Raw genomic sequence first — 16,030 nt, 5'->3', positions numbered from 1 at the left:
TTCCAGAATGGCATAAGAATACCCACAATCAGTTGTAGAAGGAACGTAAATTCAGTTTTTTTATGTTGACCTTTTGTAAGTGTGGGCAGAGTTTTCATTATATATATATAGTCTATGGTGTTCCTAAATGGTTTGTTAGTAAAGCGCAGCTGTTTTGGTTATGTAGGGAACTTGGTATTTCTTGGGTCACAGAGTTGTGAAATTCTTGCTGCATGTTTAGTTCAGCAGTGTGGCCTGCTGTAGCTCTTTGTTCACTGAGCGAGTCATTTTGTTCCCCAAGATGGTTGTGTAGCTTTTTCTGCTAGATGCCGGACTAGCCTTGATAGTCAGGATTGATAGTGTGCACGAGCTTGCCCAGGTTACAAAGTTTTCTCCCCGCCTCCATCCACATGTCAAAAGGACATATTCCACAACGGCCATTCTTTCAGATACCCTTTGCTTTCTAAATTTGTTTATTATGTACGTAAAGTATTCATTTGTTTGGTTTTTTTTATTTAACCCATGCGCTCAGAAATCCTCAGATTTTAAGATAGGAAATCAGTCACAATGAATATTTTCAGCAGTTTTAATATAACCATAACATAGGAAGCTGCCATGACAACCACAGATGACAATTTTTAAAAAAAGCGTGTGTGTATGTGTGGGGTTATAACAGCATTCATAGTTATTTTGGTCCCAGCATATCCTCAGGCTTTACCCAATGGTCAAAATTCTCCTCGGTTAAAAGATTTAACCTTACAGCAGCCTCTTTGAGAGTTAACCCTTCTTTGTGGGCTGTAGTAGCTAGCTTTGCTGCATTGTCATAGCCTATGTAAGGATTCAGTGCCGTAACAAGCATCAATGACTGCTTTAAAAGTGCAGAGATGTTATCGTGATTAGCTTCAATTCCTTCCACACAGTATCGGGTAAAAGAGATCACAGCATCAGCAAGAAGACGCGTGGACTGAAGTACATTCCGGACGATCATGGGCTTAAAGACGTTCAGCTCAAAATGTCCATTACTCGCTCCCACAGACACAGCAACATGGTTACCCATCACCTGAGCAGCAACCATGGTTAAGGCTTCACACTGTGTGGGATTGACTTTGCCTGAGCAGAAAGTAGAAAGTCGTGCATTAATGCAGTTCTGCTGGTTAATACACAGCTATCCATTACAAATGCATGTGACCATTGTCAATTATCCGCTGCTGTAAGCAGATATTTGTGCAGTGCATTGAGCTCATGTCCACATGGAGAAATGTGCTTTACAAAACCAGTTACTGTTATTTATTAAATGGTATTTCTGCAGTGTATTGCCAGAGTATTTTGGCACTGACGTCTATGGTTTATACTTTCTGGGAGCTTTACTTGTTGCAACATATCACCATGCAACATAGTGAGGAGAGGAAGGAATTTAAATTAAAAGCATGAAGAATGATACAAACATGATTTTGGTCACTTACCTGGCATTATAGAGCTGCCAGCTTCATTCTCTGGCAAAGAGATTTCTGCCAAGCCACATCTTGGCCCGGAACCTAGCAATCGTATGTCATTTGCAATCTTCATCAGGCTACATGCCAGAGTATTAAGTGCACCATGAACTTCAACCATTGTGTCATGACATGCCAGAGCTTCAAACTTATTCCTGGCTGTGACAAATGGCAGACCTGTACATAGATGAGTCAATAGTCAGTTGTTGTCATCCTGATGAAACATTGTTTAATTTATAAAGCTGCTAACATCCTCAACACCACTTAAAAAAATCAAATGTTTTATTCATTTTAAGAGGGGAAAGTTTGAGTATTATCAGAAATCTAAAGCCTCATTATTTCGGATGGTTACAGTGTCTAACAAATGGAAGAATAACATGAAGTGCATGTGTAGGAATGTCAAAGTTTAGACAGATAAAGAGGTGCTGAATTACTCACTTCATCAAATTGTTATCACTCACCTGTATAATCAGCAATTCGTTGTGCAACCTTTTCAGCAAACCCAACTCTAGTATTCAAACCAGTCCCCACAGCTGTTCCACCTGTTATTAAAAGAACTGTACATTTAAGAAATTTACATAATTTTTACATAATTACTAATTCTCTAATACTGTGATATAGGTTCATTATGTTTTTTCAGAAAGTTACATTTACAGTTTACTTCCCAAATTTTTTCCCATAAAGAAAAAAAAAGCCAGTATACCAGCTGCAAGCTCATACAGGTGAGACATGGTGGCATCTATTCTTTCTATGCCTGTTTGTACTTGATGCAAGTAAGCACCAAACTCCTGCCCTAATGTAAGAGGCACAGCATCCTGTAAATAACAATAAACAAATGCATTAGATTTTCTGCACAGCACTCAGAATATCTCCCTCCACATGGTATAGTCATCCTCAAGTAAGTGATGCTGTACTTGATACACCAACAATATGGTTACACCCTGACCCAGGTAGTTCTGAATAGAAAATCTGCACCACTGATGATTGCTTACCTGCAAATGTGTTCGACCAATTTTGATAATGTCTTTGAAGGCCTCCACCTTGGTACGTAATGCACTGCATAATGCATTTAAGCTTGGTTTTAATAAGTTTTCAATCTCCTGAGCCACTGCTATATGCATAGCTGTTGGAAATGTGTCATTTGAACTCTGTAAAAAAAAAAAAAATTAATGATTTCCAGTTTATTAAAACAGCCAAACTAAAGAGATTTAATCAGAAATAACTTACAAATTTGGCTGAATTAGTTTCCACATATTGTCACTTTGAAACAATCACCAAAACAATGAAAAATTACTAAGCAAAAAAATGTTAATATTCTGGCAATGTCATGACATGCAAGTTCTAGGAATTTTGTGTAACTCCTATGGATTTTTTTCCTTTTTCTGATTTGGTATCATACAAATTTTCTCTTGAATTTAAATTACAGCCTCCCCAGCTTTAAAAATGTTTTTTAAAAAATGCTACCCAAACACAGGAAGCACATATTCCCCAAAAGTGTGAATTCATATTGGGTCACATCCCTGAGTCAGGAAAATCCTTTTAACTACTTCCTGTCATGAGCAGTCAGCGAGTTTGCTAAAAATCTGTAGCATGAAAATAAAAGCTATAGAAATTGAGAGATGTAATGTATTAGGCCATGGAGGAAATATGTCAGGAGCTTTAGGGGGTGAAAAGAAGGTGCTGAGCTACTGAAGCACTGAAGTTCTACCTACTGAGATGATGGAAGTGTGCTGAGAACAAAAGGTTCAGACATACAACAAACCAAAAATGGTTTTGCAAACCTGTTTTTCCAAAAACAGCAGTTTGCCAAGCCTGCTTGTTGACTGTTTCACAAACCAGTTTTTAGGATTGCTAATCACCCTGCCCACGGTCAAGTAAGCTGCATGGGTAACTCTGTGCATGACAGTAGCATGGGTGCTGAACTGCTCATGTTTGTGTATATATATAATTTCAAAGGAATTAAACAAAACAAATACCTGGTGCATATTTGTTTTCAACACTTATAATGGTCCTCCATAGCATGGGTTTTTGATTGATCTGCTATGGTTGTACTCGTAGACTAAGGAGTGATTAATTTATAGTGTAAATCTAGTACCGACTGCACTGTTCTAGCAATAAAATCATTGCAAGACAAGTAAAATCTGTCCTTTCAGCAGTTATATCTAATTAGATTGCTGGCTGAACAAATATTTTTGAATGATTGCAAATTCATTGGTGAATCATGGTGAAGAATTCTAGGCCAAGTTAAGTTACAGCTGTTTAGAAAAAAAAACCCCAAAACTACACCAACTGCACCAACCACCTGTTTTGGGAAACTAGTCAACACAATGACTACACCACACAGGCTTCAACCGCTGTTATCTCCAGCATTGGCACAATATACTGATGAGTGTATGATTTTTTCTTAATTTTGTGCTTGTTTCACAACTTTATGGTGTCAGGATACTGCCTCAGATACAGCAAACTGTACATCCATTAAAAAGATATTTTCTGCTGAACGCATCTGAAGATTGTTTCTCCTAAGAAGTCTTTTGCAAGAAGGAAAAAAGTTGATGAGACCCACAATACATGATAAATTTATAAACACTTCATTTAAGTGAATGATTTGATGTTCAGTCAAGTTGGCGAGTGGCCATGAAAGCTACTTTGAAAAACTGAAAACCCACGTGAAATTTTAGAACAAGTTTTTAAAAGGCAAACAGGCTGCATGTAAAAGCCAAACAGGTTTGCCGAACCATTTGGGGAGAGTTTTCAGTGTAGGCCACATAGCAGACAGGAAAAACAGAGCTGTTTCAGAAAAATTTCTCTTTTCTTGTATATATGAGCCTAAAGACTTCACTGGTGACAGCTGGAGACTCCAGCAGTTGGGGTGAGGGGGAAGAAGGTCCTTGGGTTGAAGGAAAAGCTGGTGTTCAAAAGTGCTGTAATTTAAAAAAAAAAAAGGAGAAGGGGAACATAGTGGTGAGGAAAATAGGATACAAAGAGTTTTTGAATTTCTTTGGAATTATTAATACATGCCTGTCTTGCCTGTTGGCCTAGGTTCCAGCTTCACCTAACGATATTGACAAATCCATTCAAATGACTTTTTTTTCGGTCTATCAGCCATTGATTATCAATAAGATTCTTCAATATATTAATTTTCTGCTTCTGTCAAAACACTCTTCACTGTTACATTTTTTTTCAATGCTTAATGATTTTCATTGTAAGAGGAATATAGCAGATCATTGTGACAAAAGACGTGTTGTAGATGCAAGACTGATGCTTTAAGATTAATTTTAACCCTAACCTCCTTTTTGAAAAAAATAATCCAACATTTAGCACATATTTGACATTTATATAATTATGACATCTACTATTTTCGAGTAAAGCATTTATGATACCAAGTTTTTCTCAGAAAAAGTAATGCACAACAAAGATAGAAAACTAGTGCACTCCTCTTTTGGGCTCAAATGATGTTGACTAACAAATTAAAAGACACACACCCAGAAATTAGTGAAGCATCATTTAATACACCCACCTGACTCATGTTCACATGGTCATTTGGGTGAACTGGTTTCTTGGAACCAATGATTCCACCCAGAATAGAAATGGCCCTATTGCTGATGACCTCATTCACATTCATGTTCGTCTGTGTGCCTGATCCTGTCTGCCAGGTGGACAATGGAAAGTGTGAATCCAGATCTCCTGAAATTACCTGATGACAAAATAAACACCTATAAATGTGTCTTCAGATGCCAAGGGCTTCAGAGGGCTCTTAACCTTCCTATCCTCCTGCCTACTTTGACCAGTGATTCCAAGCTTCAATACCTTCCACACATACAATTTTAAAATTGGGGTTTCACCAGCAGAAACAGATCTTTGACCACTCTCTCACCAATCACACCTCAGTCGGTAAATTTCCCCCTCATAAATGCTGCACTGCAGATGTTGAAGAAATTATTTAAAATCTTGCTCAAAATAGAGTGGACATGTAAAAACAAAACTGGAAATGTATGTCATCTGTGATAAGTTTATAGTAAAGCATTAAAAGTAAAGGAAAAAACAAAATTTGAAATCCCCCCCCCCACCCCCGCCACAAAAAAAATCATTCTGAGTTTCTGTTATTTTTTTATGGTAACCACCTCTTTTGATGCCTGTATAATGGCATTGGCAATTCTGTCATCAAGACCAAACTCTTTGTTAACCTCAGCTGCACAGAGCTTGAGAATTCCGAAGGCTCGTATCACTGGAATCTGAAAACATTTTAAAATGCCAATGTTCAATATGAAGAATTGTTGCATCAATATTATATCAATACACTTCTGAATAAAACAGTTTTTAACAATTTGAGTTCATTCATCAGGAGATGTGATAGAAAATTTAAATCACTGTTACAGTGCATGATTCTGTATCAGTATGTCATAGTTCTTGCTGGGAGACAGTTAAAAAAGTAATAACTTATTCAGAGTTGTGTTTTCTTTTTCAACTCACCAATTGCTTGAAATGAATATGCAAGTACAACAGGGACATGTATGGTGACTGAAACGTCTTATGCATTTTAATCATATATTAAAAATGCTAAAACAATTACAGATAGAGGATATATTATTAAACCCTTACAGCACAAAAAATTACATTAATAAATAACTGGTACCCATCAAAAAGATACATTTCTTGCATCCCCATGCAGGATAATGACATCAATGGGCTTTGATAAGAAAACTACTAATTGCAAGCTAGTCACTTTTGTTAAGCAGTGTTGGAAGACCTTCATATTAATGGAAAAATTTGGCACAATGTTTAATTGTAGGATGACTCAACTAATGTGCAATGGGTAAAGTGACCTTTGAACTGTCACGAATCAAAACTTTAAATGGAAAACTGTACAACAGGCTCATGCACAAATGGTTTCATATAGTGTCTTATTTTATACTGGATACTTTCACCACGTAGTTTCAGATTTTGCATTGCTCACTTGTGAGACTCATAAGTAGCAATATGGATAATGATATGCAATGCATGGAATAGCCCTTTTGTATCATAGCTACTTATCTACCAGAAAATGTCTTTCTTAAAAGTTAAAACAAAAAAATTATGATACACTCAGTTCATTACTGGTGTGAGTGAGTTAGAACAATCACATGATTTTGGATTATACTAATACAAGAAGAGTTGTAATATACACAGACAATCCTGTTACAGCTGTGTAACATTATAAATAAACAATAAATAAATAGCAAAAAAAGCTGGATGAAATGAGGAATAATGAAGTGTTATCAGATCGTTAACATGCATGTATACAAATGCATACATGCACACACAAGGCTAGACTGCATAAGTGAAAAAAGTGTCTAAATGCCAACAACCTACAGGCATGCGTTCAGTTTCATCACCAATAGCAAAGTTGATGATGGACCGTGCGGTGTTTGCACCATAGTATTTGTCCTTGGGCACTGGGATATCACCAAAGGCATCTGCCTCTAGGCGGTACTGATCTTTATCAAAGATCTTGGCGGCACCTTCTGAGAAAGGCTGCAACACAAAATGTTTTTAAAAAGTTTGAAATTTAAAATCTCCATATCTGAAGATATATATAAACTATGCTGAAACAGAAATATTAAGAACAAATGTGTTGCTCTGGTTGTACAATGCAATGAACCTTACCTGCCGGGCTTTACTCCCGATACCTCTATCCAAGCGGCTTAACATGGCGTGTAGCATGCCACCCGAGTTATACACTTGTACCAAATATCACTTGTTAACTTACTGGCTTTGTACAATGACTGTACCAAACATACGCGACACAGTTTAGACTCCACGCAACAAGCGTAAAGTTGGTTAAACATGCGACCTTTGACACTCCCTTTGCCTTAAACTAGGCACCCGCAATCCTCAAGACAAATGCCATTCAAGGACTGTTATCTACAGCCATAAAAAAAGAAATAAATGTTTTATACTCTGTTCGCGTAAACTATGCCCTCTTTAACTACTCATCATTTTACATGAAACGTGAACATTTAAAAAGTTAGCGCTATAAGTATGAACACTGTACAGTACCTCTCCCGACATGATTACGCGACTTCGAAATAGGTCAGAAGCTCACCATATCAAATTTCTATTTAGGTTGTTTAATGATGTTCGGGTCGTTTCGTGTGGCAGTATGGTCAATGACGACACCTCTCTATATTCTGTGTTACACGCCTCTCCTGACACGCGATAAAAATAAAAATGTTCTACATGACATCTTTCGGATCTCTTCGAGCCTTCATGGCAAAAGATTTGTTCAGGGGAAGCTATTTTCCCCAAGACGTTCGAAAATCGTCTGCTCGAAAGTATAGATATCTATCTTGAACGGATTCTTAAACGGATTTACTTTACTCTTTCGCTGTGAATGTAGACGTTATTTTATGTGTCATTTTATTATCTGTATGCACTGAATCCTGGTCCTCTCTCTCTCTTTTAATTTTGCGGATATTTTAAGTTGAAGAGTTGCGTACTACAAAAATCTATATTTCATAGCAATGATATAGTGTACTATTACTATGTATTATTACATTATTTTTGACGGCAAAAAAGTAAATATTCCTTTTACTTACCATAAGCCAGTATCCTTTAAGAGCTTCAGACACATCAATTATTAAAAACTTACAACTGATTTAATACAGAGAAGAATAGGGTGTGATGGGGATCGGGGAATATGACTGGGGTGGATGAGGATGAGGAAACGAGAAAAGGGAACTCATCGATGAAAGGAAAGGTAGAAGATGATCGAGGCAGAAATCGCAGAGAAAGGAGAAAAAAGAGACAATGACATTTAAAATGACAATTCTTTATTTACCAATATGGTCGAATAAGAAAAAAACATTTTTTTTTAAAATCTTGTCTTCGCCATAATAAGTTATTATAAAACAATAAAGAATGACATCAAAAGAGAGTTGAAGGAAAAGTGAACAAAAGTGGTGGTTATTTACTCATTTTGCAGGAGATCTTGGGGTTGGGAAGTATTTAAAAAGATTTATGGTTTGAAATCTTTATGCAAGTTAAATGCACATCATCCTATATATTCACTAGTTGTGGATAAAAAGCTTCAGCAAATGTTCATAGGTTGTGGTCATACACACATGCTAGTGCACGCGCGAGCATACACACAGTGCTGCGAAGAACTGTTTCTCCTTAGCTTTCTTTGTTAATCAGTTTTAAAGTGAATTTTTGATTGCGATCAGGACATTATGATTTAATGATATTGTCTGATTATTATTTTTTTTCTTTCTGTTTAGAGATACGACACTTGTCATTCTTGGTGGAATTTCATTGGAATCAAAATTTTCCCGACAGACGGCAGCAAGACTAAAACAAGACAATGATACATTCTTTCCTAGACATAAAACATTTAGACATACAATTATAATGAGGTCGATGCCGCATTAGTGCTGAAACAAAGTGGATCAGAGGTTGCAGTACAATCGGAAGGAAGATTTTTTTATGACACAGCAGCTGTATGTCAGTCTGGATGGCTCGAAGACCCTTTTAGGGACATACATCTGTAGACCGTGGAGACATATGTTCTGGAGGGTAGCCACAATAGTCTATGAAAAGCTGGAGTCCTCGTCTGCGGGCCCGGGCTCCCCACCTGACGTCATTAACGGCTGAGCAACACACGGCGGTTTGGGAGGGACAGGACGTTTGGGAGGTGGTGTCCTCGCAGCCATTTGAGTCAGGAAATCAGGTGAGGGACGAGGAAGATTTGTATTGTCAGCTTTGTTGTCCTGGTGACGGGTGCCGACATCCAGCCGGCGGTTCAGCGAGTCCAGACGAGAGAGAGGGAAGGGCAGGCGAGAGAAAAGGCCGGACAAGGAGAGGCTGAGGATGTCGACGACAATGAGGAGAAGCCACAGCACCAGGCTGATCCACACGCCAGCCTGAAAGTCAGCAACAGCAGAAGCACAATGTGATAACGATGGGTACTGTTTGGCTTTTATTTTGTTGTTGACGACGACGATGATTTTGTTGTTGTTGCTGATAGTGGTGGTGGTATGTGTGTATGTGTGGGATGGAGAGAAGAAAAAGAGAGATCGCAAGTGAGAATCCATCAGTAGACTGAAGTCAGCGTAATCAGACTGTTTGTCATTTTTGTCATTTGTCATTTTTAAAAATCAAATTTCATTCTACGTTTGAAACTATATGATTTTTGAAATGCCAAGAGGGATATTTTACCTTGCACGTTAAAGCAGTTAACGATCTAAACTTCATATACACTTTAAATGTCACTTTAAAATACTCACCTCTGTTACCTGAAGGCGTACATAATAATTTGTAACATAGCTGTCTGTCACAGCACTGTAGATATCTGCCGTTCCACATCTGTCACAAAATGCAGAAGATTGTTCTGATTGAAAACAGTTCACTTTGCTGAGGGACTATATGAAGCAGACACCTCCTCTCTGCAACTTCTCTTATTTCGTCAGAAACAAAACTGATCATGTACAGCTAATAAGTGTTTAGACCTTCTTCCAAATAAAAAGCTGGTAGTTTGCATTTTGTAAAAATAAAAAATTAACGAAATGTATATAAAAATTTGTCTAAAAGAGATTCGTCCTGGTATTTAAACATCTTTCATCGCAGTTTGTATAGCTGTATATACTCGTTAGATGGTAAAATACACTTAGCATGGTGAGTCATATGACTCGTTATTCTTCTACTGTTGCATAACAACATGCTTCCTGCTCTCTTAAGTGCGCTGAGAGTCGTCCGTCGTTTGAGGACCCGCCAGTCTGTGTCGGTCACACTTTGAAAAATAAATATGAATAAAATAGGCAATGATTGTACGTATGTTGTGTGCTACCTTGTAAGAACTCTTAGAGTAATCAGAAGGAATACCTGTCTGATTTTGGATAGAAGATCTTGGAGCACATGACACTGAAGCCTCGAGACACGACGCCAGCAGAGACCAGCGTCAGCACGGACGCCAACACGTCAGCAATGGCGCAGGGAAGCAGGAACTTAACTGGCGACAGGATGGTAAGTCTGCAGAGAACACAGTTTCCTGATGATATTATCTCAAACGTGGTGAAATGTAACAAATTGTATATGAGACAGGATGCTAATTCTGCAGTGAACACAAATGTTGTACTTTATGTTTCATTCTCAAAACAGAGATACATGTAAATAAATTAATGCGCAGTTGTAATGGAAAACCACGAATTAATTTTCTGTTTGTTAAATCTTGACATTGTAATATTGCTATTGCATAGGTGACACTTTTTTTACAAATTTATTTCTCTATTTCTTTATTATAATGCGTATTTTCTCAATTACGTTTTGCACTGTGCGTTTTTGTTGATTTTTATATGTTTAAAAAGCCCTAGACTTGTATGAATAAACTTTTAGATAAAAGAAGAGGATGTTAGTAGGAAAGTAGACTAAGTAGTTTCCATGATTTCTAGCGAAGTGATTCATGTCTTTCAAACTGTCTCCTCTTGTTTATGCAGTATTGACCTAGTTTGTTGATGAGTTGTTGACTTACTTAGTTTTCGCCGGGCCCCATGTCATCAGGAGGGCGAGGCCGGCCCGACAGATGCAGTAGAGAAGCTGGAACATGGCAGCCACTGCCACGACGTAGGCACACACTGAGCGGGGGCCAAAGGTCACGCTGTCAGCGTACAACAGACACCGACCGCCGACAGCTGCCTGCATGCAACACACCAACGACAGTTACGACAACCGAATACAGTGGACTCTAACCGGCATCCACGGAAATCTGGAGATGCCGGATAAATGTAGTTTATGGTTGAGAGCTATTATTAAAATTAGGTCTAACTATACTATACACAACTATATACATACCATACAATATTGACTTGATATTGATATATAATACAGCAATTTAAGACACAGATATATTGAATGTAACTTTAGTGTAAAATAGCTTGTAAATACCTTGTGCAATTTTAGTAAATAACATTCAATATACCGTTCGACTTAATGAACTTAACTAAAAAATTTTTTAACACCAAGTAACTTTATAATTCTAGAATCCGTTCCTAGAGAGTGAGAAATAAAATTTCTCTCTTTGGGCTCCATGCATAGGACAAGGGCGAAACTTCCCAACCTGTGAGTGCCCTAACCTACAGGTGTAGCCGCATTCATTGCATACCTGTGTGACTGACAGCGGGATCACGATGAAAAATCCAAAGGCTGCAAGCAGCGCCGCGAGAAGCGCTGTGGTCAGACGAGCATTTTTCTCTGTCACCAGATTCACCATGGCCGCTGGCGGCATTGTAGTAGGCCACACGCTCACGACAGATGACAAGCAAGTAAAATCACATCATATTAAGATTTAAATAACCAACAATGTTTCCACTACCAGCTGAAATCCTGCTATGTATCCTATGCAAGTGGCCTCCATGTTCACTTCATTTCGCTTCTTGCAGAGGGTTTCCACATCAAAGGTTTAATTTCTAGTTCCAAGTACCGAGGTCAGTTCCCAGCATCGGCAGCTTAGACTAGGCTGCGGTTAGCGAGCTTCATCCTGTGAAATGTGTCAGACATGGCTCAGCTCACTCTGTCAGGAAGTGGACGTGACGTCACTGGTGCAAAGCGAGCCTCGTTCTGGCGGCGAAGTCCCACCCAAGTGTGTAAATCGTAAACCTGTGTTTCTAACAACCAGCAAACTTCCGCGCATCACGACTAAACATCTTTACAGCAACTACAGCTCTGACCATCTTACCAGCTTGTAAGCCGACATACGTCATCCTGTGTTGGACAAAGCACTTGTGCGCACACTTCCGGGTCAGCCAGCTACACGTTGTTGACCCTCTACACTCTGCAGCTAAGATTGCTGCGGCAAGTGACCTCAAGTGCCAACACACTAGCAAGTGAAAATACTGTAATACAGAGCTGCCCAACCTACGGCCCACTTATTTTAACCGGACACAAACATAATCTCATTTTTAACATCATGATTCTGGCAAAACCGCCATGTTCTGACCCACGAGATTTTATGATGTCCTCGAGCGAGAAAAGGTTGGGCCCCACTGATGTAACATGAAAACTGTCACTGTGACCTACAAGAGCTACACTCTGGTGGTCATGGCGCTCACGGACATTGTAAACAATTTATAACTACATGCTTTAATGTGAACACCCTACACATCGCCAAATAGCGTTCCTGGAAAAAGACAAAATGAACATATAACCTTTTTTAAAACTTGCTGTGGACAATATCGTAATACATGTTGTCTTAATCAAATGAGAACTAGAATTATAAGAAAAAAAAATAAAAAAATAAAAAAATGAAAATCATGATGTTTCATATTTTTCTTTGTAACCAAACTAAAGTGGTTACAGAAAATTTACTATCAGCTGCAATCACTGTTACCATAGCAATGCCTTTATTATTTTTTAGTACTGCAGACATGTCATTTGTTCAATACAATAAAATGTAATGAAAATCTTTAAAGGGAATATCAAAATAGATTTGACTACTCCTACTAACACATCAGAATAAAGCACATAACAAGCATGTCCTTTTTCTGGGTGTGTCTTCAGATCCCACTCAAGACGCTCCACATCTTCTGCAGATTGTAAGGGGAACTGGAATCCCTCTGGCAGTGTTCCCAGTGTCATTTGCTTTTCCTGGTTTCGTTCCTCCATCCGCGCAAACCTCCTTTTAAGGTCTTTTATATCATTCTTCATCTCTTCCAGAAGAGACTGTTGTTGCATTACAGTTTTCTCTAGTTTAGCTGGAAATAAAGAACGCAATAGCAGAAAGCATGTAAAACAGTGATCGTTGCTGACTTCGCTTTAGTTCACAATGACTGGAAAATATCCATATTTTTTGGTTACTATTTCCCATTTGTGATATCTATTTGATATGCGATCCATATTTACTTCAAGAATTTTCACTATGACCCAAGAAGACTGGGAGTTTTCCACTTCCGGTTATATCTCACAAAATCACTGTTAAGAACTCTTAGCCGAGGGTAAAAAAGTGCTAAAATGATAAACAAAATGACTTCAAATCACCTTCTCGAAAACTTCCATCTGCCTTGCTCTGCCATGTGTGGAAATCTTCGGGCAGACCACCCTTTGCATGGTGGAAATATTTCAACGAACGGATCTTCGGTATCGCGTAGGAATCAGGATATGCATAAACAAATAAAATGCGAGACACACGCGAAAACGTTTGCCGCAAGCCCCAGATTTCGTTATTTTGTGTTCTACAAAGCATTATTTTGTTTGATAAAAGCTCCCCAGCCGTACCGCCACCTAGGCAACAGAGAGCTGGAGCTCGCATTGGGAGAAAATTTTGGTGGATGGGTTCTTGAATTTGAGACAGGTAAGCAGGAATCAGACGTGGGTCTAGGACTTTATCTAATGTTCTTACGAGGACTTTCGACTCCCAGCCGGCGGTTCAGCGAGCCCAGGAAAGGAATGCGGAAGGGCAGGTGAGAGATGAGGCCGGAGGGGACGAGGCTGAGGATGTCGACGACAATGAGGACAAGCCACAACACCAGACTGATCCATACTTCAGCCTGAATGTCAGCAACAGCAAAAGTACAATGTGATAAGGCTGGGTACAGTTTGGCTTTTGAAATTTTGCGACACCAGAAGCATTTTTCAGCATCTGATCTTGTCTGCTAACACCTGTTGTGATGCTCATCTCCATCAGCGCTGTAATCCTATTACCAACACTAATGGTCATATTAGCTATCACCCATTAATCTCACTGTTTTGTCTTGTAATGTTTGTAGTTATCTGGAAAATTTTTATAATCCTAAGAAAAAAAGTAATTTACTTAAAAAAAATATGTTACATGGCTTTTACAAACTATCGACACAGTTTTAAAGTTTTAAAGGCTCGAACATAGAAGTGTTTACTGACTTGTATTATCTGTAGAAGCAGGTAATAATTTGTAATGTAGCTATCTGTCACAGCACTGTAGATATCCACCGTTCCACATCTGTCGAACACATGAAAATATATTCTAATTAATCAATCAAATGAAAGGAACCTGGACTTGAGACAAAGGTGACCGCTCGTTCTTCGTCTAAGTCCACCATCATTCATCCTTCCTTTAAAGACCTATCAGAACTATGAAAAGTATATAAATGCTTAAAAATCACGATAAGATTATTTAATTAAAGAAGAACCTGTCTGGTTTTGGATAGAAGATCTTGGAGCACATGACACTGAAGCCTCGAGACACGACGCCAGCAGAGACCAGCGTCAGCACGGATGCCAGGACGTCAGCAATGGCGCAGGGAAGCAGGAACTTAACTTTGGCGACAGGATGGTAAGTCTGCAGAGAACACAGTTTCCTGATGATATCATCTCACACGTGGTGAAACGTGCAAAACAAATTGTATGTTTTATGTGAGACAGGATACTAAGTGCCTTCAGTGAACAGTCTCCTGATAATATTTTGTGCCATGTGGTAAAAGTTACACAACTTGCTTTATGTGTGAGATGGAGAAACAACAAAGAACAGACGAAGGAGAATAAGTTGTTGACGCTGGCAAGATAACCTTTGTCGATAAAACCCAGCCATCAGCTGACGTCCATCTCCCCAACGACAACCAAGAATACCACTAAAGACGAAGAAGACAGATTGTGCTTTTTTATGCACTGCTGGCTTACTTTGTTTTCGCCGGGCCCCATGTCACCAGGAGGGAGAGGCCGGCCCGACAGATGCAGTAGAGAAGCTGGAACAAGGCAGCCACTGCCATGACGTAGACACACACTGAGCGGGGGCCAAAGGTCACGCTGTTGGCGTACAACAGACACCGACCGTCGACAGCTGCCTGCATGCAACACACCAACGACAGCTACAACAACGGCAAGTTTGGTACTAGCAGAAGGAAAGTGATGATTAAGTTTGCTAACGAACAGAAGTAAACTAATCACTACATTTACTAATTAACATGGAGGAAGTGATCCCTAAGGAGGTTAGGAGTAGGGGCCGTATTTACGACGCGAGGATAAGACATTGTGTGGGGAAAATCAAGGTCTTGTCTTCGTATTTAAAAGCGGCGTCCATATTTCATATCCGGCAGCTGAATTCAAAATGCACGCTACAGGATCCTGTACTCCACTGTTTTAGCTTTTGCTACCTACCTGTGTCAGTGACAGCGGAACGACTATCAAAAGCCCAGAGACTGCTAGCAGCGCGGAGAGAAGTACCGAAGACAGACGAACATTTTCTATCGTCAACACCACATCCATAATGTTCTTTGACGACATTGTAGACCGTTCTTCCACCACGAGCAAATAGATCATAGCCAACAGTTGTGGCTGTAGATGTTTTAGTTAAAGCTACACTCGCATACAAGTTTTTTTATAAATTAAAAAACTCCCCATATCTCGCCTCTTTGTGTTTATTTATTTTAGTCAATGACCAAAGACGAAAACAGTTAAATAGAAAATTAACAGTTTAAAAAAAAAAAATAAAAAACATAGTTTCAATGTAAGTGAGTGCATTTTATGCCACCTTTTTAATAGATGTGCTTTCTTGTGCCACGCTGGTTATTTGGAGTAGAGTGTAAGTACTCCATTTCTGGATGGTGTTTACCGGGTATTTCGTC

The 16,030-nt window shown here is 39.0% G+C and overlaps 2 protein-coding genes across 6 annotated transcripts; both read right to left on the bottom strand.

Annotated features, from left to right (window-relative positions):
• Positions 1-434: 434 nt before the first annotated feature.
• Positions 435-7,736, bottom strand: LOC112570839 (probable fumarate hydratase, mitochondrial). 4 transcript variants are annotated; one of them, XM_025249486.1, is made up of 9 exons: positions 7,506-7,736; positions 6,819-6,980; positions 5,591-5,701; positions 4,987-5,163; positions 2,462-2,617; positions 2,173-2,284; positions 1,931-2,011; positions 1,443-1,646; positions 435-1,089 (listed from the first exon to the last, which is right to left on the bottom strand). In XM_025249486.1, the coding sequence occupies exons 1-9, from the start codon at positions 7,515-7,517 to the stop codon at positions 665-667; spliced, it is 1,440 nt and encodes a 479-aa protein (XP_025105271.1). In that variant the 5' UTR covers positions 7,518-7,736; the 3' UTR covers positions 435-664. The 4 variants fall into 4 exon arrangements, with proteins under 4 accessions (XP_025105271.1, XP_025105272.1, XP_025105270.1 ...); XM_025249487.1 differs by having other exon boundaries at positions 7,552-7,735; XM_025249485.1 differs by lacking the exon at positions 7,506-7,736 and adding an exon at positions 7,113-7,465.
• Positions 7,737-8,413: 677 nt separating this feature from the next.
• Positions 8,414-15,704, bottom strand: LOC112570841 (transmembrane protein 179B-like). Of its 2 annotated transcripts, none has more exons than XM_025249492.1 (5): positions 15,564-15,704; positions 10,972-11,135; positions 10,326-10,472; positions 9,731-9,809; positions 8,414-9,367 (listed from the first exon to the last, which is right to left on the bottom strand). In XM_025249492.1, the coding sequence occupies exons 1-5, from the start codon at positions 15,687-15,689 to the stop codon at positions 9,035-9,037; spliced, it is 849 nt and encodes a 282-aa protein (XP_025105277.1). In that variant the 5' UTR covers positions 15,690-15,704; the 3' UTR covers positions 8,414-9,034. The 2 variants fall into 2 exon arrangements, with proteins under 2 accessions (XP_025105277.1, XP_025105278.1); XM_025249493.1 differs by lacking the exon at positions 15,564-15,704 and adding an exon at positions 11,602-12,619.
• Between the last annotated feature and the right edge of the window lie 326 nt (positions 15,705-16,030).

The sequence above is a fragment of the Pomacea canaliculata genome, linkage group LG8 (assembly GCF_003073045.1).
Source record: "Pomacea canaliculata isolate SZHN2017 linkage group LG8, ASM307304v1, whole genome shotgun sequence".
Lineage (NCBI taxonomy): Eukaryota > Metazoa > Mollusca > Gastropoda > Architaenioglossa > Ampullariidae > Pomacea > Pomacea canaliculata.
Note: the sequence above shows the minus strand (reverse complement) of the source record. Positions and strands in the feature narration are given on the sequence as shown.